The following is a 23,216-nucleotide window of genomic DNA, read 5'->3' as shown; positions in this document are numbered from 1 at the left end:
AGAATTTGGATAGAAAAGAAGGGCAGAAGGGGTTAAAGCTGAACTTAATTTCATAAAATGTTGACTCTGACTGCAGTAGTGTTCCCAGGAGAACTAATGAATCAGTGCAGAGGCATTTTCATTTTTTGAAGTTATATGGTTGGTTTCCAGGTTTTGAGACAGCTTTTGATATTTTAACTTTTCCAGGTTCCTATCAGTGCATATCTCTTTCTTCTACATCTCTGAAGAGTGTGAACACTCACAACTCAAAAGAAGTTGGAATAGGAGTATATATTCACAGCAAGATTGAAATGGACAGAATCATTTTATACAGAGAAACCATTGCTCTGTTGCAATTTGAAGATGTACTTGTGGAGAGTTAGGGAGGTCTTGATGTCCAAGTGACCTGATGACCATATTTTATTGTAATATTCCAGCTGCAATTTGTCAGAACTTAAATTGACCTTCCCTTCCTTCCGCTGGTCTGAGAAGAAACTCCGGAAATGGATGTATCTGTCTTGGCCTTTTTCTTGTTCTCTTGAGCATTTTGGCAAAAATACATAGTGAAATCAGTAGCTTGGAGAGGGGATTCTGATGCCAGAAACTGTTCACCTGAAACTACATTGTGACTGCAAGCTTATTTGTAGGGAAATTTTACATGGCCCTAGGTTTATGTAACCCAAGACCAGTTTCCTATTGATGTTCCTACTGGGTTTCCTACCAGCCAGCCCCAGGCCCTTAAGGACAAGTCAACCTGGGTGCTAGGACTGAGGTGCCCTTCAGGCTGGATCTAGTGGCATTTAGGTGAGATTGTGTTAGTCTTGCTGCTTATTGTCATGATTGCCTCTCTCTGGGTTTTAATTGTCACATCTTGCATTTTGGAAGCAGCTAAGCAGAGCTAGCTTTGTTGTGATGTTACTTGAGTGAACTGAGAGCAAGGAAAGCAAAGAGGAGCTGGTCAAATAAGGAGAGAGAGTTTGCTTGTACACTTGCTTTAGGGTGATGAGACAAAACAGTTGGCCACGCATGTCAGGGAGTCAGATCAAGTTAAATTGTGCCATATCCTTGTTCATAAAGACTCATTTTAGTGAGGAAAGGGAGATGGGCAGGAAGGAGAAAGGGGGTTAATTAAATTAATTAAAAATCTTTAACTCAATATGCTTGTTAGTTTGGTTTCAGTTTATGTAAAGGCTGACTTTTTTCTTTAAATAAGTGATTTTTGTGGATGCATTTTCAGACAAGATTCGAATGTAGCAGGCCTGGCCTGGCAGATCAAAGATTTATTTTTTTTAATAGGAAAAAACAAACATGTTGAGCTGCTGCAGTGTTGTCAAAGAAATGAAACTGTTGACCTTTTTCTTTATGAACACTTTTCTCGGTTGTTGTTCTGTACTCGTATGCTTTTATATGAAAGTGCATTAATATACACAGCCTAGCTTGTCAGGATGTTATCTAGTACACTAGCCCTACTAAGAGAAGAGAACATTTTGGACATTTCTGTTCCAAGTAGATGGTGGTTCTGTACATCTCTTAGCCATATTTTAATCCACGCTTCATGTGCCTGCGATGAGTTTAAATATACTTGGTTTTCTTTCCTTATAGAATGCTTTTGGTTACATCAAAAATACTGCTAGGTCCTTTAAGCAAACTATGAAAGCACCTTAAAGGAGACACAAAGGACCTTAGTTTTTACTTTTCCAAAAATAGCAGGTTTGATGCAGTCTCCATACTTTTTTTTCTGATTCCTAAACTAATGGAAAGAGCCACATTTCTCCCAAAGACAGCTCTGTATATACGAATTAAATGAGATTCAATTATTTAGGCTTACAGGCAGTCCTGGCAAGCATTTCTGCTGGATACTCTGGACTGTTTTCAGCTGTATAAGTCTACTATTCTCATCCTACTAGTACTCAATCTCAGTTATACAAGATTTATAGATTAAACCACCGCTGAGAGTGTTATACCCTGCCTGTCAGTCCATAGATGTCCACAGCAACTTGAGCCATTTTGCATCCCGTGCTAAATGCCAGCCCACAGCCTGGCACAAGTCACATTCTGCTTACAAATGCCCTGTGGCACACAGGGACCTTCATGGTATGTAAGCCATCTGAATAGTGGAAAGCTCTCATTTTAGGAAGTATGGAGTGCAAAAGTTCACATTTTGATAGGGAGAATGCAGGTTGTGACCAGGGTCAGATTCAGTCCTCAACTGGAGCAGAGATGGCCACAGCCATGGGTGGAAACTCTTGCTGATAGCAAAGCTATTGAGTAGGCTGCAGGAAAGATCAGAGCTGGAATAATTTCTGTTCAAAAACTGTATAATTACACCAGAATCTAATACGTGTTGCAAGGTTTGATAGGTTTGTGAGGTTTAAAAGAAAGGAGTGTTAGCAGCTGAACTCATCTGTCATCAGAGGATGTAAAAAAAAAAAAAGTTTAATCTCTGTGGGTTGATGTTACATGACGGGTTCTTTTGAAAAGTAGGTGTGATAGCTTTTAACTGACATCTGGCTGCAGTTCTGCACTGACAAAGAGATGAAGTAAGAGGCTGGGGAGCTCATACAGTGAGTGATACTAATTTCTAGCAAATCTGAAAGGGATTGTATTGTGCAGCCACTACAATAGTGGAGAGTAGGCTCAACTACCCAGGACGTCCCTTGCAGAGTAAGTCTCCTAAGGCTTTGTCTTTAAGTAAAGAGAAATATTCCACATTTAAAAAAAAAAAAAGTTGTTCTGCTGAAGCTGTTTTGAAGCATGATTTCTGTGCTATCTGCCCTTTCTTGCTATTATTGTCTTAAAACAACAGTGTCACTTAGACTCCAGAGAAGATGAAAAATCTGAAAACAGTGAAGCATTTCACATTACTTTAAAGGAGACATTTATGGAAGCTTGTATAGCAAGTATTAAGAAACAAGTAAGTAAAAAGAAGCAAGTATTAAGAAACTTGTAGGAAGGAAATTCAAATTAGAAGAATATGTTACTTTGAAAACATCTAGAATTTATTTTTAAAAAACTACTGCAATTTAAATGAAATTAAGGGCTGACACTTTTGCTTGTCACGTTATTTTTCTTCATTAAGAATGCACATATAAATGGATGAAATTGTTTCTTCTGTATGGAAGGCTGAATGTTCATGTTTTATTTAATCGATCATCCTATTAATTTTATAGTGTTCTGTGCAGGCAAAAGCACTCGGTTAATCAATTGGACTGGCCTCTCCACGTATTCAGAAGAACGTCTGTTTACCTGCGTGCCCATCTCAGCATTGCTGAAATAGTACAGATGTAGGGTATGGCTGTAGTCATCTTCAAGTTCTTACTTTGTTCCAATGCCTGCGTCAGAGCTTGCTGCAGGACGTGGCATTGTGGCTGATGCCTTGTCTTCAGAAATGACTACGTCTTCCAGTACAAGCTGGGGCAGGGGGCTGGACCAGAGACCCTCCAGAGGTCCCTCCCAACCTCAACCACTCTCTGAAGCTGGTGAGACTGAAAAGCACTCTCATTGCTTTTAGACAGGGGACCCCTTACAGAGTCACCGAGACACTGTGCAGTTGAGGCTCCATGGTTCTGTTCTGTTTTTTTCTCAAGAGATTTCTTCCACAGCCAAAGTGCACTTAAATCAATATTTATCTTTTGAGCCACAGTAAGTAGATAAGCCATGGCCTCTAACAAAATATATAATTGAGCTGTCCAATTCAAATCAGGTTAGACTGTCCTGTAGAGTTCAAGAACATATTTTCACTGGGTTGTTGTGCTGTTTCTGTGATGTATTCTCCATTTTTATGGACTTAAAGAATTGATCTTTAACCTGAGCAAACCACTTTGGTCAAATGTGTCCCAGTGTTTTGGGGGCATGTATCTGACAGTCCTACAGGGGCATGAGCGTATGGTGGGAGACTGGAGATGGTCAAATCCTGGAAGGCCACGTGTGGCTGGTGGAAGGCAAAACACTGCTTTCACTGCACGGTGTCAGAAGAAAAGGCAGCAGCAGAGGAATCGTGACACAAAACGTTACAGTCTCTGTGTATGTCTGCTGTTTGTGGGCAGCCCTTGGGTAGTGCAGAGGTGCTGGACCTTGTGGGCGGATGACCACTGAATGCCATCCTAATCTGCCCACACTTGGCAGGCACAGCAGTCCCACAGCTGTGCCCTGCCTTAGGCACTGGAGCTGTTGGTACAGCAGAGCCAGCCCCATTCTCAGGCGTGTTGTTCCCTTATACTAGGAAGACTGTTTCCCCTTAAGGTAGAATTTACACTGTTAAAAGCTGTATTTTGCTTCGTAGTAAAGATGACAGCCCATACATCGGTTCTTCCACCACGACTGTGATTTGTTGGTGCTTTTTATTTCTCTTTTGGCTTCATTACCGTGTGCATTTTTTTTCATATTTAATAAGAAGACATCCCTGGGTGAAGTTTTTATTATGGATGTTTCTAATGGATTGAAATTTCAGCCAAGGATCATCATCACCAGCATGGATGGTGAGAAAGTTACTTCTAGTGACATGCACAAAATTCAACAGCCCAGAAAGTGCTGGGCTAATGACTTGTCCCTTTATCCTGGAAATGTCCAGAGAACCCAGGTGGAACCTGTGGGAAAGAAGGCAGAAGAGATAGTAGGAAAGATGATGTGCATGCATTTTATTCAAGTAATCCCACCACTGTTGTGCTTTTCAGCAATCTCCTTGTGTGTGTTTTCTCATTAAATCCTCTAATATGCATGCACAGCCATTTTTGTGATGCCTTTGCATAGGGCTGTTTGTTGTAACTGCTCTTGAAAGTTCAGTCTATGATTCATCAGTGTGATGGCTTGCTAGTGACCTTGGGTTTTTGAGAGCTTATGCAGTAAATGGTATTTAAAGAGGCAGATTTGAAAATCGTGCACATGCTGCCATGAGGAGCAAGCTCAGCCAGACTAGCATGAGCTTGTTCAACCCCCTCATTCAAGAATTAACAGGAGTTCACTTTAAAGCAAGCTGTTGTTTTCTCTTACAGCTGTGTGCATACTTGTAGTTGAGGAAGCAGTTCATGGTGATTAAGCAGAAATGTTTTTTTCTGCTTGTCACAGCAGCCTACGTTTGACAACAAGTTCTCACAATTAATTGCCCCCATGCAGATTTTTGCTGGCTAGTAGCCACCTTGTACATGAGCTGAAGTAAGAGTGAGAAGCTTCTGGCATCCTTGAATAAAAGCTGCAATAAACTGATCTCTCTTAAAACAGCCTCACCAGATCTGGCTCTGCAGGCCCCCTTTGATGTTGTAGTCTTGTGCCTTTGGTCTGCTTCTCCAAGCACTAAACCCCACTTCTCGTGTTCCCCTGAGTGCCAGAGGTGGCATTCCCAGGCGTGCCATGGCTCTGGCTGCCTTTGCAGGATCCAACAGCGCCGAAACCATTAGGCACAGATCGTAGCGGTAGGCTGAAGTTTCCCCCAGGCCCCGCTCTGGACCAGCAGATGCCGCGGAGCCCCAGCCACCACCCAGCCACAGGCGCTCTGGGACAGGCTCTTCAGCTGCTGCAGCAGGGAGGAGAGTGCCCGTGGGGCGAGCATCCCTTTTCTCACTCCTTCCAGCCAGGAGCAGGGCACAGAGCAGCAGAGCACAGCAGAGCTGCTGTGCAGGTGTGGTTAGTAGGGACCAGCAATGAGAAAGAACGACCTCAGCTTTGTGCAGCCACAGCTGCCAGGGAGTCCCCCAAGGAGAGGTCACGATCAGACCAAGAAGAAGGTTTTTGAAACCCCTAGCTTACATTGAGCCTTCTGGTTTGATGTTGTATCATGCCTGGGGGGATTGCAATACCTCTGTGGTGTGTGATTTGCGTGGTGTTGGCCAGGATGTCTCTATATCACTCTGAAGGGATGCTTCTTCCTTGTGCTCATTAAGAAAAGAACAGAACTGAAGTTTCTCTTACCATTAGGTACTTGTTCATTGAATCTAGTGCATTATGCGTCTGAGTCAGACTGTAATTTCCTTCTGCTTTCAGGCTTGCAGGAAGCAGAGTGCACTGCTGACATGTGTTCTTAAAATATAAACAGAAAAGTTCAGTGACAGCAGCAGTCACCAGGATATAGCCCATGGAAACTGTGATATACACAGTTAGATTGTGTGATTATACTTCTTGTATGTAAAGTCCCTTTATTATGCCAGCCTGCCGGTAGGCCGTAGAGTATATAACACGTGCTAGTGTTACACACTTCTCACCTCGGCTACTGGAGAAGTCCTTGTAATATTCCTTACGTACTGCTGACATGAACAAGCATGATCATTTTTAACTTCATCACTTAATGCTATTTGTTTTGCAGCATCACCGAGGAGCCCTGGTCATTCAGCAGCTGCCAAGAAAACAAAGTAAAAAAGCAGTCTCCAGAGCTCACCTGACAGTTTATAGGTTTAGCATCGTGGTGCAGCAGGGACAGCCTGCAGATGTTGAAAAGAAGGGAGCACCTCTTCCTTTCTCTACTTTCAATATGCTTCTCTCCTGAAGTTAGCTGCAATACTTGCCCTGTGACTGAGCCAGCCTGTTCAGCTGCTAACCTAGAAAACCTTTCTTTAAGTTAATTTTCAGTCATTTTTGTAAATTAACTCAACTTCCTGGCCAACCAAAGGAATGGCAGGGCTGACTTCAGAGTAGGTATCAGGAGGGTTTGTTCAACGTCAAATGGAAAAATTAATTTAATGTTTCTTAAGATTCTTAGACAAGTGTAGGAAATGTCAGGATGTTACCAAAAGTAGCTAAAATCTTTCACAATCGAAAATCTTTAAGTCACTAAGGTCCTTAAGATCAAAAGTGCCATGTGGTTGCAGTACAGTTCTTTGGTATTTCTGAATCTTTTCCCTTTTTATGAGAGATCTTATTTTCTGATTTTGAATCAAATGCATGAATAATTTCACGTGTTCTAAATAACAATAATTTTTAACATTTATTTCTAAAACTTACCATGGTCATCAGATGAACATGCTCTCCTGACCAGAGTTAGAGCTGGTGTGGCATGTTGGCACTGACAGTGTCTAGTGGCAAATGGTAAGAAGGGCGTGCAGCGTCATCCCACTGCTGCTCTCATCTTCCAGACAGTGGGAGGGCTTCGAGGAGGAAGGGAAAAGCAGCTTTGAAAAAGGTTTAAGAGGCTGGACACCCTGCTGCAAAGGAAGCAGCATGGTTCTTGTCTGGCAATCAAACATGGGGATTAGCTGGTACGAGAGAATGGAGGTCAGTGCAAGAGACCTTAGTGTGATGACTGCATCAACTGTTCAGATAATTTCTCTTATTATATTTTGACTGAGTTTCCAAGCGACAAGAGGAAAGACCCTAGGCATGGGGAGAGGAGAAAATGATATTGCAGTAACTAGGCCACAGAAGGAGTTTCCATGCTGGTCCAAGGGCAGGAACATAATGACCATGACCCATAAGAGTAAGGAGAAAGAGGAAAGCATATCAGAAGCAAAAATTCTAGGTTTTCTTGTGTCATACTTGGCAGAGGCATGTTCATTGTATCACAAAGAGGGCTGGCAGCTCCCCTCTGAGACAGCTGATCAAGAGTTCCCAAAATGTCAGCCAGCTTCTTATAGGCAGAAGACAAATCACCAAAGTGTTGACTCCTAAAATGATTTTACTACGTGCTGTGAATATCAAAGACTTGTATATTGATTCAGGGACAAAATTCCAGAGAGGTAGTATGTGCTCATTAAAATGTATTATACATATATAAGTGGAAAAAAAATTGCTTTTCCAGCCAATCAGGTCCAAGTGTCTCCGTGCAATAACATCTGGTATGTGTTCTGCCCCTTTTGCTCAGCTTTCTGCGAATGTATTTGCTATCTGTTCCACGTGTTTTATATCATATGTCTTTATTTGCTTTTGTTTTGTTTTTATTTGTTTGTTTTTGTTTGTTTGTTTTTGTTTTTGTTTTCCCTTTTTGGATAGAACATTTGGGTGGTGATACTTTCCATGCTGTTTATTGGTCTTGCCAAAACATAAGATGTCTTCTCAGGTAACTGGTATTAAAGTTTATTGCCCAAATTTAGGCTTCAGAAAATTGGTTGCATTACTAATATGTGTCCCCCCACCTTTTTTTTTGATGTTTAATGTGAGATACTGAGATACGATTTCCAGAAGTAGTGAGTACTTACAGCTGTACCTGAAGGTAGCAGAAGACATGCGTGGGGCATACAATGTGTAGGTTAATGCTGTAGCTGAAAAATGAGTTGTAGCATTTCTTATTTGGACACGCAGAGTTAGTGAATACTTCGAACAGTCACGTCTCTCCCTCTCAGTAGCTCATCTCTAGAATGGTGGTGATGCTACCCCTTCATACCGCAGGGCATTTGGAGATGAGGAACTGCATCTTTGGCTATTTCCCATGAAAAGATGCTGTATATTCTCCAAAGATATACCTCCTACAGAAAGATTAAAGAAAGCTTGTTACCCTTTCACTCACTAGCATAACACAAGTTGGCTTTGCAAATGATACTTGTGTTTTATGTCATGTCCGGGCCCACCTATGAAGTCCCTCGGCCACTTAGATCCAGGTAAACGTATTTTTGAAATGATTTCTTAACTGAACCCTGCCAGGTCACAGCATTTGGTTCTTTCTGGTGTGCTGATGTTTGGATAGCCTTTGCAACGTGTTTCAGATGCTGTCTGCATTATCCTCAGGATGAAGCAATGTTGCCATTAGTGCATTCACAGAACTCTGGCTTGTTGTCTGTGGAAAAGACTCCAACCTTTTCTTCCAAAAAGACTTACTTATGCTCAAGTACTTTTTCCCCTTGCTGTGCAGATAAGTTTGTCTGAAATGCTAGGGAGTACCAATAAAACACTTCCCCAGGACTATGTTCTCAATTGCAGCCAGCCAGACTTCTTCATCCATTTTATTAGCCTCTGTGTACAAAAGAACCGTAACAGGTTTTTTATAACCCTCTCCACTCAAACATATTCCCACTGCTTCTTTTGCATTAAAGATTTTATAGGCATTTTTTAGTGCCTTTTATTTCAGTTGTTTTGTTGGTGCTGTTAGGGCCTGATCTAAAGTGTTATGATTATCAAGATGATATGGAAGGAATTTGGCACTTATTTTATAAAATGATCCAATAAAAAGTGTTGGATGATTAATTCGAGAATAATTTTAAGAATCAATAGTGTTTTTACAGAAGACGGTCGTAGCAATAAAAGAAATATGATTGGTACTGTTGTGGAACTAGTTGCCATTTGAAGTACTAACTTAATAGGACTGTGCTCTTTTTTCGTGGATCATAAGCAGCAAAGCGATGCTGTGGCAAGGTTGCGCTGAGAGGGAGCAATAAGCTCTGTAATAGTAAAGTGCGTGCTTGGGCAAAGAAAAATGGAGGGCGCTAGGAATGTCTCCTCTCTCCCTGTCATAAATCAAATGTGATGGATAGCGTGTTCAGGTTGTTACACTGGAAGCAAAGTCTGAAAAACACTGCTTGCCTCGGCAGGTCACTGTGGCTTTGTCCTGACCAGAATCTGTTTTTGTAAAGGTCCCATACTGATGCCTCTAATGACCCTGGATGTATTTTCTTCTCGTGTCCTCAGAGCTCCAGCTGATGGTCACATTTCTGTTTTCTTCTGGAGCAAAATGCTTCGAGACACATCTGACTGGGGACGATGTTTTTTTTTAATAGAAGTGAGCACCAGACTAGAATAAGGTTTATGCCACCATATAAATTTTAGATATTTTTCTATACCTGAGGGCATACCTGTCACCCAAGATTGTGTGAATCAGCTTGGTTCTACCTTCAGAAGATGAAGTGGTATGAAATTGGATATATTTCACAGTAGTGAAAGTGTGAAATGAGTAATGAAATAAAGCCCATTTTTTGCCATATATTTATTGTCAGAACCAGGTTTTGGAGTCCCATTGTCTGCTCTACAATTTCTGCCACCTAGAGATGGGGTAATAACTAATAATATTTTTTTCTAAGTATTTAATTAGATGAAGAAATCAATAATTGTTCATTTCTCCTCAAAGCTGGGCATCTACTGTCAAGAATGGAAAGTCTGGGAAGAAAAATGACTTGTGCTAAATGCTCAGCTTTAAAGATAGGGAAATAGGTTACACCTAAGTCAGTAGCACGATAGCAGCTTTTTCTTGCTCTCTGATTCCTGACATAAGATGAAGAAAATCATTAGCAGCTGCACAGCTCCGTGCAGTGGTTTAATTGCATGCAGTGCAAGACTGAGTTCTTAGTATGCTGAATTAGTTCACGGAGCGCTGATAATAGATGAGGGAAGGGAGACTGACTCCCAGCTGAATAGTTTATTGCTGTGGCCCATGTTTTTAATCCACAAGAATAGGAGATTGCTGCCTTTAGTTACACTTTCAGTAGATGAATTACACGTTTGGTGACAGCTCTCATTTGACATGTAATAATCAATACTACCCTACTTACTCCCAGAAGGACGTAATAGCAGAGAGCTACCTGGAGGTCCAGAGGGGGAAAGAAGTCTATCATCTTAGGCAAACCTTACAGGTGTTCAATGCTGAGCAGCTTTAGCTGAATAACATTTTACTGTATTCTTTTTCTGTTGATTTCCTGGATGCAGATTGATTGCAGACCTCTTAGCCCAGCCAGCGGGTTCTGCAGCTTTTCCAGCCCTGTGAACGTGTAGGGAATCTCAGCATCTGGTGCAAGGAAGAGTAGTTTTAGGAGAGTCCTACTGCACAGCCAATGTCCTAGGGACATCAGAGTGCAGTCAGATGCAGCCTCCTTGGAAGGAGCACAGAAGGGAGCAGGAGTGAGGCCTCTATGAGTGCAAAACCCACCACAGTTGCATTGATTTGCTCCTCATCCTTGCTTAGGTCATTACAATTACATCGGTTTGTGCTAATGCCTATATGTTTACATGCAGCACGTGGCATTTTTGTAAATGCACTTTTCACTCAGTGCTGAACACTTAAGTCCTTCTCAAGACTCTTGCAAACAGTGTCAACTTCTTAGAAACTATAGCCTAACTTTTTTGTTTTGGAATATTCATTAGTCTGTGACAGCTACACACTTACTCAGTGTTAGGAGCAGCAGCAGCAGTAGATAACCATTAGTAGAGTGCAGTCTTACTGGTTTAAAGCACCAGAGTAATTAGCTATTTTCATCCTTGTTTGATTGCAATTATAAACATTGCTTTATGAACTTTGCAACAAGTAAGGCGTTACTACTGTTGTGTAGGGCAGTTCCATATCTGTGGGGTAATATTGTTCCTGTGTTAGCATAAGTAACTTTAAAGTAACATTGACTAGAGAAGGAGTTTGTTTTATTGTGCCTCTCTCAAATGAATGTGTGTCAAGGAATGTAAGTAAGTGGAAAAAGTCTGTCTGGAAGTAGGCAGCATGCTGTGGTGTATTGCGTTTCGCTGACATGAGAGGAATGTGGCAGTGAGGTCTACAGTTGCTGGCTGTAGGCGCTAGCGCTCAGGCTGAAAAGCAGATTGGGATGTGCCTTTTGCTTCATTAAGCAAAAGGCTTTATGCCTGTGGCATGAAATGCTATAAAGCACGGTGGAATTATTATAGTATTTGTTGTTAGGCAGGGTTGTCAATATCAAACATCCAAAATCGCAAGTGATACAGAATAAAAACTGTGTAAATATTTTAAATTAAAAAAAAAAAAAAAAACAACAAAAACTATTTCCTTTTTGCTTCTGAAGATTTAATTATTTTTAAGTGAAAGCTGAGATCTTCACTGAAAAAGTTGAGGTCCTCACCTTACTTCAGAGCTTTAAGACAGACAATAAATTTTACAAAACTTGCAAAAATGTCATAAAAGTTCTCAACAGTGAATCAGGCATGCTCTGGAGAACTGTGTGACTGTGTAAGCTTTGTCACTGTAAATGGGATCTAAAAGTCAGGGATGCAAAATGCAGGCCAAGCTCCTGGCACTTGCAGTTTGCTTACCTTTAACAAAGGTCCCTAACTGTGCTGGCTCATGTTATTGAGCAGCTGGCCAACAAAAACCCTCCCACTGGTCTAGAAAGCCTGTGCGGTGTGGGGGAGGCAAAGCAAAGCAGTTTGAAGACTTACAGCCAGATCTGCACCCAAAGATACCAGCAGATGGTGTAACCTCAGCAGCCTCCCTGAGATCCATCATGTGCGTGTTGCGGTCAGTAGTAGGACTCCTATTCATGGGATCAAGCACGTAATGCTGAGGGATGCATTAATTTCCTTGTGTTGCCTGCATCTGCCAAAGAAATGTCAGTGTTGATTCTGCAGAAGGGAAAGGAGTAAAGAGTGGTGATGTCCAAGTTTTTCTCCTCACTCTGCTGAAGCAGCAGGCTGCAGCTTTAGGATTTTGAACAACTGTACTGTTAGCAAGCAAGGGAGATGGAGCATCCTTGTTTCTGGGCAATTCTGCAGAACTGGAGAAGCAGTGCCAGCACATGGACATTTTTAGGATCCTTTGTTCATTTTTCTTACTGACCTGCACTTCAGTCCCAAAGAAAACAAACTGCTGAGCCTGTAGTTTGTAAGGACTAAGAAGGAAGAGTTGCTGTAATTACATAAAGTTCTTAATGTAAAATTCAAGTTTGCTATTTTGAGAAGCTTGTGCTTCTGTACCTAAATGGGTTAGAAAGTTAGTAGGTGAGCTGTAGATCTGCTTTGTTCTGTCCGGTTTGAAGGCAGTTGAGATCTTTCTCTGCTGTGCAGCCCTGGAAGGAATGGCAGATCTTGTAATAACATTTCAGCACCACAAACACTTCTCCTTTGGCTCTCTGACACTTGGTGTTGGCCACTTGGACGGCCCATTCAGCATGCACGTGGCTCACTCCCACCATTCAGCCCGTTCTTTCCTGCACAGCTCTCATTCAGATGAAAGTCACCTTTCTCTCAAAACGCTCCAGCTGGCTATTTAACACGGCTGTGCCTTGGGGACTCTGTCAGGAGAATGTAAACTTTCTCTTGGGTCAACATTTAAACCACTATTGTCATTGTTTTTTAAGAATTCTATTAGTTATACTGACGAATTCCAGTTCATTGCCACTGGTTCCAGTGGTCTGGAACAACATGGTTCTGGCTCAGGGAGCTGTCACCACTACAGACGGTGCTCTAGGCCATGGTGTTGCACTTCTGTGCTCCTGGGTCTAGCGGTTCACCCAACAGTTCCGTGTCACTGGAGCCCATTGAAGTCTGCGTGACGTACCGTTCAGTTTGTAAGTACCTACTCCTCCCCCAGGAGAAATATTTATAGTCTGAAGCAATGCCTTGAAACATTTTACTACTGTCATGTTGATGGGGAAAAAAAATGCACAGTTATAGAGATGCTGTGTGTATTAATTATTTATCTTGCAATCAAGAAAGTATAAAAATAATCCAGGGTGAAAAATGGGGAGGGTTCTAAAGGAACACACTGGTTCTTTCAGTTTGAATAACGCAGACCTCACTGAAGCTTTCTCTCCAGAACATGAGGTCTAATCACAGCACAAATAAATAAATGCTTTTTTGTCTGGAACTGACTTAAAAATCATGTAGCTCTTGAGAGGAGACTAATTGTGCTCACTTAGCTTCTAGTGAGTAATTAAACTGTGAGGAGTTATTGTTTTCCTGGCTTCCCTGTAATCTTTCATATTTGTTATTTTTTAGATATTCAACTTCTAGACTTTTTAGCATCAGTCAAGCTCTGCTTCTATTGTCTGAAAAATAAATGTGTAAAGGAAAAACTGCCACAGATTTTAATACATTGTATTGTTACAGTGTAAGTACCATCGTTGTAATTAAACTGCTTGAACATACAAACCATCAACTTCTTCTCTCAGGGACTCAGCCACCCAAGTGATTTTTGTAAATCTTTGAAATCTCCCCAGAGATCCAATGCACTCTGCTTCTCCTGATTGTTCTTGAAATAAAATCAGCTTTTAGTCCTTTAAAATGTGTTGCTTTTATCTGCTACTGAGTACATAGAGAGTAAGCGCTGCAGGATCAAAACAAAAATAAGTTATTCCTCCCACACTTGTAGTTTTGATGGGATTTGCAGTTTGCAAAAGTCAATAATCTGATTCTTTCTGTATTCGGGATCGTGGTAGATTACGGTAGGTCCCTTTGGACTGGATCAGAAACCTGCAAGGTGCCTGCAGATCAAAGCAGAGGGTGGGCAGAAAAGAGGCCTGAAAATGAGAGAGAAGGCACCAGAGGGGGCAAGTAGCCTGGTCCCATGTGCTGGGGCAGAACTAATGACCCCCACGTTACTCCTTCCAGGAATTTGCCTAGCAACATTATGAAAGCCTCTGGGAACGGAGAGTCTATCACCTAGTGAGGGTCTGGGCAGGCTTTTTTTTCCTGTTAGAGATGTTTTCCTGATGACCAAGCCATTCCACCATGTGCCCATGATTTTATCCTTACCTTGTTGCCTTTGGGGGAGAGAGTAGGATGATGGCAGGTCGGGGAAGGGGAAGAAGGTGAGGGAAGTGCTCAGGTGTGTGAGAGGAAGGTCATGGGGATGAAAGGCCTGAACAGAGAGCCCTGGGAGGATGAGGAAGGGAAGAAAGTACTACTCATCCAGGCTCCTTGTCATCGTGTTTCTCTCTACAGATGGGGTCGAATTTGTGATGTTTTCAAAATGTTTTAGACAGATATTGAATAAGAGCAAAGTTTGGAAACAGAGCACAACCTCAGCTGTGGAGAAACCTGGATCTGCCTTTGGGTCCTATCTGCAAACCTGAAAAATAGTAATCCTTTGACATGTAAGAAAGATGTGAACATAATGCCTTTTTCCTGTCTTTTCTGCCCTCACAGATGAACAGGAACCAGCAGTCAGCAGTGATTCAGATATTTCATTGATTATGGCAATGGAGGTTGGACTCTCCGATGTGGAGCTTTCCACTGATCAAGACTGCGAAGAGGTGAAGTCTTGAAAAACAAACAGAGCTCCGACACTAAACTACAGGGGAGGGTCACAGGGAGGGACCGAGTCAGCTTTCTAGGATTTGGACCAGTCATGCACATGCCTCCAGAGCACTGTCACTCCTGCACACTCCATTCTGAGATGGTCACGAAAAGCAATAGCAACAGTTGTGTCTGCCTGGATGCAGTTCCATCAACTTACATACGTTTGGTTTGTTCACACGGGAGATGAACACTTCCAGTTTACCCACGTGCTTGAGAGCAGTCATGTAACTCTTCATGGCTCATAAATACGCAACTGAAATGACAGCTTGAGTGTTTTCTACACTTGATCAATTGTTTTTTTTTTTTTTTTTTTTTGGAAAAGACGTATGTTTGTTACATTTGTTTGTTTGTAGTTTGTTATGGATAGACACGCTATTTTTGTTGACTGACGCCCAGCTTTTTCAAGAGTTCAATCCAGAAACCTGAATTCCTGTTCACTGGTCACTTTGTGATCCAACTCCAGGATGTATCATTGCCTGTTGCTTCTTTATGAAGTACACAGGGCTTCAGAAGGATGGTGCACCAGCACCCTGTAATAATGTGAAGCCTGCTTTCATTAAGTGGAGCCTTGGAAACTGTGTATTCTGAAGGCCTTTATTTGTAAGAGAGCTCTGAATTAAAAAAGATTGCAGAGATTTGGTTTAAAACAGCATTATGTTGACTTTTACGTAGAGCTCTATTTGAGACAAGTATGGTACAGTGTTGAGGGAGAGAAAGAAAGCATTAAGCTTCACTCTGTCCTTGTGGTCCTTTGCTAGATTTATGCTATCAGTAGTGGTCAGTACATCGACAGCCTTCCTTCAAGTTACAGGGCTATAGCTGGAAAAGGTCTAGTGTAACATTGCATCTTTGCTTAACTTTACAGACCAGAATCTGACCAGTAGGCTGAAAGAGTGTCTGAGGGATTTCCAGAGGGTGCTTGTTAACAGCTGTGCATTATGCAGACAAAAAAAATGTTCTTAGAAGGGGTCCGGAGATGCTGATATCAGTGTCAGAAATTGTTAATGAAGCAGGAGGCAGCTGGATGAAATGTTTACTTACCGCTTTGTTTTTTGTTTTATTTTTTTCTTTCTGCATTTCTCCTTTTTTTCTCTCTTTTTTTTTTTCCGCAGTTTTTGCCAGCTTGTTACCCAACACAAGAGTTCAGGTGGTTCATTGCCCTCCAGAGTCCCTGTTAACATTGCTGCAAGCATAACGGAATACTTGCAATTTATATAAGTATATATACCAAAACATTTTGGGTAGGGAGGAAGGAATTTGTAAATAAGAAGCAACGCAAATCAAAATATCTAAATAATAATGACCTGTGATTATTATTAGTCCATACTGAATTATGCTTTCCAGGAGAAAAAGCTTATTTTTACTTGTTCAACCTATGAGTTCATTTTTCAAAATATTCAGCTGTGAAAAAGCCCTCTTAGCTAACTGTTTTACAAGAGTAAATGCTTTCTGTTGACAGTCAGATGATTTGAATCACATTACTGGCTCCCAAGTACGTCAGCAGAATCAATGATTCGTCTTACATCGAAATTTCATGGAGAGGTCAAACGTCTTCACTTGTGTCACAGCAGCATCTCAAAACGCAACTGTTAGCATTCTTGCTATATTTAATCTTCCTTGTGGATTTATTCACTAGCTGTGGAAAACAGCTCCCACCCAAAATTCATTTTATCAGGGCTTATTCAGGAACAAATGTGGTTAGAACTATCCCTAAAATTTTTGACAACTTGCTTTTTTATTACAGGAAGAAGGAAGAATTATCCTCCATACTTTTGGTTCTGTTCATTTTATAGCTTATTTTTTGTGATGTTCTTAGTCCCTAAATTGCAGGGTATGTTTGAGGCTTCAAAACCATGATCCAGATATGTGCTGTTACATTTTTATATGCCATTCAAAAGAACATCTCTTTTTAATTAAAGAGATGCAAGCAGTTGGGAATCTGTTTGTTGTAAAAAGGAAGTTAGAGACTGTTCCGGAGGGTGCGGCTGAGTCATCCTTGCCAATAGTTGTGGTTCTGTTATCACATTTTCCTTATTCTTTAATATCTCGTCTGTTCCCTGCCACTCTGGGAAAGGCCCACACTGTGAGGGGAGCCGATGCTGAAATTCACCCCTTCACAAGAGTTCACACAAGGTACCAATCACATCAGCTCCACTTAAGCTCTGGAAGTAACGAAGTAGGATTTAAGTGGTGCTTATACCTCATACTGGCCCTTCACATAGGAGTGAAATTCATTGTGAGTGACTTCAGGGGAAAGAGAAGCTGGTTGTGTACCCAGTCAGGGCTCCCTGTGAAAAGAACACACGCTGGTACAGTTTCTTCCCTAGCACTGGAGCCTGGGTGCTGCATGTCACAGGAACATCACGAACACGATGTCCAAGTTGTCAGTGACCCTCTAACATCCGCCCGCGGCACCCAGCACGCAAACAGAACTCCTGGCTGAGTCATGTGGGTTTCAGAGGACCTGTCACAAAGTCTTCATTTTCTTTTACAAGCTGAATTAACTTAATGGACAAACTGACCAATTGTCTGGTGCTGTAATGGAGTCCCCCACAGCACAGCAGAGCAAGCGAGGTCTGTGTTTGCACAAGAGGCTGGAATAAAAAAAAAAAGCAAGGCAGGAGGTGATGCTGAAGTGGGTCATTTGCAGGCAAAATCCTTAAAGGGAGCTGTGCTCAACAGGACAGCACACAGACTGTAACTGAGACCCTGCCCATACCTCTAGAAGCTGGGAAGGATTTTGGAGAGGGATCACACTCTGCATGCTCTTTCTGTAAGTATCCCTTCCTAGACCTGGTCCTTCAGGGGCCAGGGCTGGCCACCGTCAGGGACAGGGTGCTAGGCGGGTGAGATGATTTTGTGCACCACCATATTATGGTCTTTCAGAAGAATCATCCTAGCAAATCTGGGTCAGGGGACTTTCAGCTTTTGTTTTCCAAATTCTGCAGTTTTGCTCAGGAAGGAGTTTCTCCGTCTCTCTCCTCAGGAGTTGTGTAGCTCTGAGCGCTGTTACGTGATAACAAGTGCAAGGCCAGGTTACACAGCACTGAAGGCAGAACTTAGGAAAGCACTTAAGTAAATGTTTTAATCCGTCCTTGTTCAGAAAAGCACTTAAGGCTAATATTGGACTTGCTCTAAAATCACATTATTTTCAACAGGTCTTCTGTAGCATATTTAAGACCCTGGGTCAAATGGAAATGTTTTCCTAAAGCAGGTCCTGGCTCAAATGTCCTTTGTATATATAACCTGTGAAATGCCTTGGCAATTTGAGGTGCTTCATAAATATTAAGAGCCCAGAGGTATGTTTGTAACACATGCGAAAGCCTTAATTCTGTAGATCCTTACGCTCGTGCACAGTTTTGCCTATGTGAATCCCTCCGCTGTGATTCCTCATAGGGTAAAACTAAATCTCCTCATTGGCAGGTTTGGGCGCAATCGGTCCCTTCCTGAGCGTTTTGTGATTCCTCGGTACTGCTGCCTGTCACACCAGGGCTCTGGCATTAAATAGGTGGGATTCGGATGCTGGGGGCACGGCCCTGCCTGCTCAGAACAGAGAGCAGCCTTTAGCCTGCAGCCAGGAGGGAAAAAAAAAAAAAAAAAAGTGCTCAGGTGTGTAATTCTGCACACTCGTGCCGTGGTGCGGATGGCTTTGCTGCAGCAGCTGCTGTCCGGACAGCACGGCTGGGACCAGGGGCCAGTCCTGCACGGGGCCAGTGGCCAGAAGGCAGCACAGCTCTGAGAAAATGTTCTTGTCACTAGGCTCATCGTGTGTCTCTGTAAACTCTTCCTGTTCCAGTCACCTGAGGCTCTTTTCTCTTATTTCCCATTGGTGAGCACAGTGTGGGAAAAGCGTTCACCAGCTTGTCTTCACTCCGGCTGGGTTGCAGGAGGAAACCTGGACAGGCAGAGCCTGTGCTCTGAGTTCCCTCTGGTTTTCATGGGTTTCGCTGAACTGCTTTCCCAAAGGCCTGTTCAATAGGTAGAAGATGTAAAAAGTTGCATGGGCAGAGTTTTGTGCTCGGAACCAACCTAATGCGTGCATGTGGATGTGCAAGCCACCAGCTCTGCTGCATCCCTTCCTCAGCTCACCCATTCTGCTGCGGGCACAGGTCTGGCACTTGCTGAGAGTTTGAGGTTTGTTTTTTCCCGACTGCTTCAGAGCCTCAAAAACAGGACAGAGACAATGGTAGTGCTGCAGTTTGTTCTTTAAGCAGTCTATAGAATTAAAATTCCACATACGCATATACAAGTACATTGACGCAGCTATGGAAACTGCATTGTAGTGAAAACAGAAGCTGCTGCCATTTTTAGAGCGTTTCCATATGTGAGAGAACTTGGCAATAAAGAAAAAGGCTTTACAGAAGCAACTTGAAAAAAGAACTGAGATCGCATACTATGAGAGGTCCCTAGGATCTCACTGCTTTAATTTAATGACGTCTGGGTCAGATCCAGAAGATGCTGTTGCAAGAAAGTCCATACTTTGTCTCTTGTTGAATGACCAGTTTGTGATACGTTCTGACTTTGTTAACAAAATGAACCCAAGCACTGGAGACAGATCTAGCTCAGAATTCAATGTTTCACAAGGAATATGCATTTTGTGATCCAAAGTCTTTGTTGTTGCACCTGTTAATCCACCCTCTTTTCCCCTTTGCTAAATAAAAAGAAACGCTTGTCCAACTTGAAAAATGTTGAGCTCAGAAGATGTTTGCATACAGAAGGATTGCCATGGCAGGTATCTGCAGATCACTTAACACCTCTACGTGCTTTTAGTCATCAGTACACAGTGACAGATTTTCTGTAAAACATGTTATATTTCCCATTCTGGTTAAACCTGGAGTGCAGTCATCATATGAATTTTCCAGTTTTTTGCCTTACCAACTTTTTCCTTTGAATGTATGCTGCAGCCTCTTGAGGGGATTCAGTGATTAATGGGCAAAGATCAGGGCACGAGCCTTCATGGACAATCTCGAGGCTGCAAGCCCTTGTTGTGACGATTGGTCTGTACTGAAATGACGACGCAGGTTATGTTCAGCAGCGGGAGATGCCTTTCAGCCTGGGCAGCGGGCAGCTCCCAGGCTGTGTTTGTAAGAGGCTTGTTCCTTCCTGGTCATTGTCCATAGAAAAGCTGATGAGCATATAGTGTGAAATAAGCCAGGAGTGTGAGTTTACAGTCTGTGCAAACCAAGAAAACTGATAGTCATTTATGGCCTTCTAGTTCACTAGCAATAATGGAGATTTTTTTTTTACCCATTGTTCTTGTAGAGCCCGGTCTGATAGAGCTGTGGGCCAGGACGAGTCCAAACAGAAGCAGCTAGTTAACCTCCAGTAGCACCCAGCCGGAGGGAGGCAGCCACAGTGCAGAGGGTCAGCGCCTTCGGGTGTGCCCTGTGCATCATCCTGGTAGCATAGAAGGGCTCACAGATAAATGTCCTGTGATACGGCTCAGCGTGGGGGCTGAAGAAGAGGCAGGCCCTGGGCCTTGGGCAGATTAAGGGGAACCTGACTGCCTCGTAAGCGGGGCTGCTGCCTGTTAGCTGCTGCTGGATTGCTGCTTCGCTGAGGAGCGCTGAGTGCAAACAGGCTCATTTGGTTTACAGATGCAGTGTCTGAGCACATACGGGGCAACCGGGCCGACAGATATAAATCAACTCAGTTAAAGCTGCAGCAAAAAACAACATAAGGAAATATTTTAGGGGAAAGGGAAAATGAGGGCGGAGGTGTTGTTTTAGCAGACTTTTTGAACAGGGACGATTGATCCAAGGCAAGCAGTCCTTTCCTTCAGACAAGCCCTTACCTGAACTAATTGATAGCTCTGCAGCTGGCAGGGGAGCCAGGTGGGCTTTCGGGTGCGGGTGCAGCAGATGGCAGCTGCGGGCTGGGGGCGCCGAGCGAGGGCCAAGGGTGCCCTCTGCCGCGCAGCTGACACCCGCCAGGCAGGAGCTGCTCCCAGCGCTTTCTCTTCCCTGGCACTTCTGTTCTGTGGGGAAAAAAAAAAAAAAAAGAAAAGAAAAAAAAAAAAGCTTTCTGAGCACAAGCTGTATTTCAAAGAGAGAAACAGAGAAGATGAGAGGAATTAAATGCCTTGTGGAGTTTGGAAAGCCAACGGATGAGTTTTCCATCTGAAATTAATCTTGCCCCTCCCAACTATTTTAATTGTGAATTGGTGAAAGTTCATTCTTTCTGGAGTGAATGCAAAAAAAAAAAAAAAAAGACAAAAAGAAAAAATAGTGTTTTCCCTTTTTATTTCCTAATTTTTCAGTCCTGTGTAGTGTTAAAAATAATAAGATCAAGGCACTTAGTTGCTCTGAATGTATACGGTTATTACAGATGTCAATATCTAAATGTTTTGTATGTACGTAATACCACCCTCACTTCTTGTTTCATGTTTAGGAACCTGAAATGACTGTACCATTTTGTAATTAGAAATGTAAAGAGGGGACAGTGGGTGGGAGGGTCTGTTACTTTTATAGCAAGATGTTCCTCGTATTTAGCGAGCATTTAAAATGGTTTTGTACTTGTCCAAATATACATTCCATCCATTTCCAGAAGAGAATTATTTTTATTTAGAGTAGTTTATAAGCAAACCAAAAAAAAATAAAATAAAATACAATGTCCCATTTGTACACAGTTCATGAACAGAGCAGAAGTATTCTGTTCTCCAGTGATGGCTCCAAAGTTTTTCCAACGTCTTCTCTCACACACTGCACAGCCATACCAGCAAATGCCAATGTTAAAAAGGGAAGGAAAAAAAAAAGAACAAAATAAATACCACATGCATCAGCACACAGCTTACCAAAATAATTTCCAGTTAGGAGACAATGTTCTGTATCAGTGAAATTCTCACAGGCTGCTGTTGGTCCTGCTGCGGACAACGGGAGCGGCTCTGCTTCAGCCCTGGCCCTGCTCAGTGGGGCTGACAGCCCGAGGAAGCTGGGGGGACGTGGCAGGGTTGTTGCACACATGCACACACACACACACACACACGCACACGTGTGAACTCACTTGCACGCCGCATCTTCTGTTGTCTGCAGGTCCGTCAGGACCGGAGCCTATTCTTGGCTGAAGGTCTTGGTGATACTGCAGGCGCTTTCCGTAGCCTGACCGTGTTATGCTGTTTTTGACGGTGGGAACTGCCCTTCAGCTCCACGAATAAAATAAAGTTCCTTTCTTCAGGTTGCTACACTTTGGTGTAGGAAACACCTAGAGGAAGACCACAGCAAAATCATCCTGTAGCACTTGCATAGGCAGTTCTTTTCCTTAGTTAGCTTTTTTCCTGCTACCTGTGAATTTGCTGCCAAAAAAGAGCAGTAGCAGTTTGTGAAGCAAGCCTTTTTTTCTAGCATTACTTTCTGTACAGCACTGCACATATAGTTTAACTCTTTGCTGATACTTTGTGATGTGTACATCTTCCCTTTCAATGCACTTTACCTCTTGAAAAATGTGGGAGTCAGAGAGCTACCACCTTAAAGGGATTTGCCTGAAATCATGGGGCACACACTTTTTTGTTTCATCTTGCTTTGTTATATACTGTAAATGCTAAAGAGCATGGACAGTGACTCAGCTGGGGGAAGTACCAAAATGTTAAGGCTAATATTTGAAGCGTTATTCAGTAGTACAACACGGCTATTTTTGTTATATAGAAGATTATAATGTAAATATGTGAGACTGTGTTATTATGTACTAGTAAAATATTGCAACTATCAAAGTTAAGATTGTGAATTCTGAGGAATTTTATTGCAAGTTTTTTAATAAAATGAATCTGATTACCGTGTCATACGTATTTTCTAACAGACAGTAAAGCTGGCGTTTCCTGATGTGTGAAAGTCGCTGATTGTTTCTCGTTGAACATGGCTGCTGCTGACTTTGGCACCGTTGCAAAGCAGAAGCTCCGGCCAGGAGGGACCTGAGCTGCAGCCTGGCCTCCAGCCCCAGCTGCTGCCCTCGCTCTCACTGTCCTTCAGCTGCTTTTGGTCAGAGAGCGGCGGCTGGGCAGAAGGTGAACACCTCCGCATCCCGGAGGAAGAGCTGCCGTCACCCTTGGCCCTGGGCAGCATGTGCTAAAATAGCTCTAAGGTGCGACGGCTCGGCCGTGCCACAGTAAGCATTGAACAGCCCGTGTGAGGAGCTGTCTGGCTGCTCTTCCCTGTCCCACTCGTCCCCACAGGTGTTGTCCCTGGGAGCAGGGGGACGCGGGGGAGCAGCCCCAGCCATACTGCCCATGCTGCTTACAGGAGGTTCAGAACACAGTAAATATCCTGCCTAAAAGAAATTTAAGACAAGTTTTCCAGTAGATGTGAAAAAGAAGATCTCCAAAACTGCAGCCCCACTGCAGGCACGCAGCTCACCCCATTTCT

At 42.8% G+C, this 23,216-nt stretch overlaps 1 protein-coding gene across 2 annotated transcripts in view; it reads left to right on the top strand.

The window, feature by feature from the left end:
- The window catches only part of RNF150 (ring finger protein 150), a 121,062-nt gene extending 98,429 nt beyond the window's left edge, over positions 1-22,633 (top strand). Inside the window, exons 7-8 of one of the 2 annotated variants that reach the window (XM_066996690.1) lie at positions 13,561-13,672; positions 14,710-22,633. In XM_066996690.1, coding sequence (XP_066852791.1) covers positions 13,561-13,672; positions 14,710-14,713 — 116 coding nt within the window. In that variant the 3' untranslated portion in view covers positions 14,714-22,633. The remainder of the gene's footprint in view (positions 1-13,560; positions 13,673-14,709) is intronic. The other variant, XM_066996689.1, reaches the window with a different exon arrangement.
- The last annotated feature ends 583 nt before the right edge of the window (positions 22,634-23,216 follow it).

This window comes from Anser cygnoides, chromosome 4 (assembly GCF_040182565.1).
Source record: "Anser cygnoides isolate HZ-2024a breed goose chromosome 4, Taihu_goose_T2T_genome, whole genome shotgun sequence".
NCBI lineage: Eukaryota > Metazoa > Chordata > Aves > Anseriformes > Anatidae > Anser > Anser cygnoides.
Note: the sequence above shows the minus strand (reverse complement) of the source record. Positions and strands in the feature narration are given on the sequence as shown.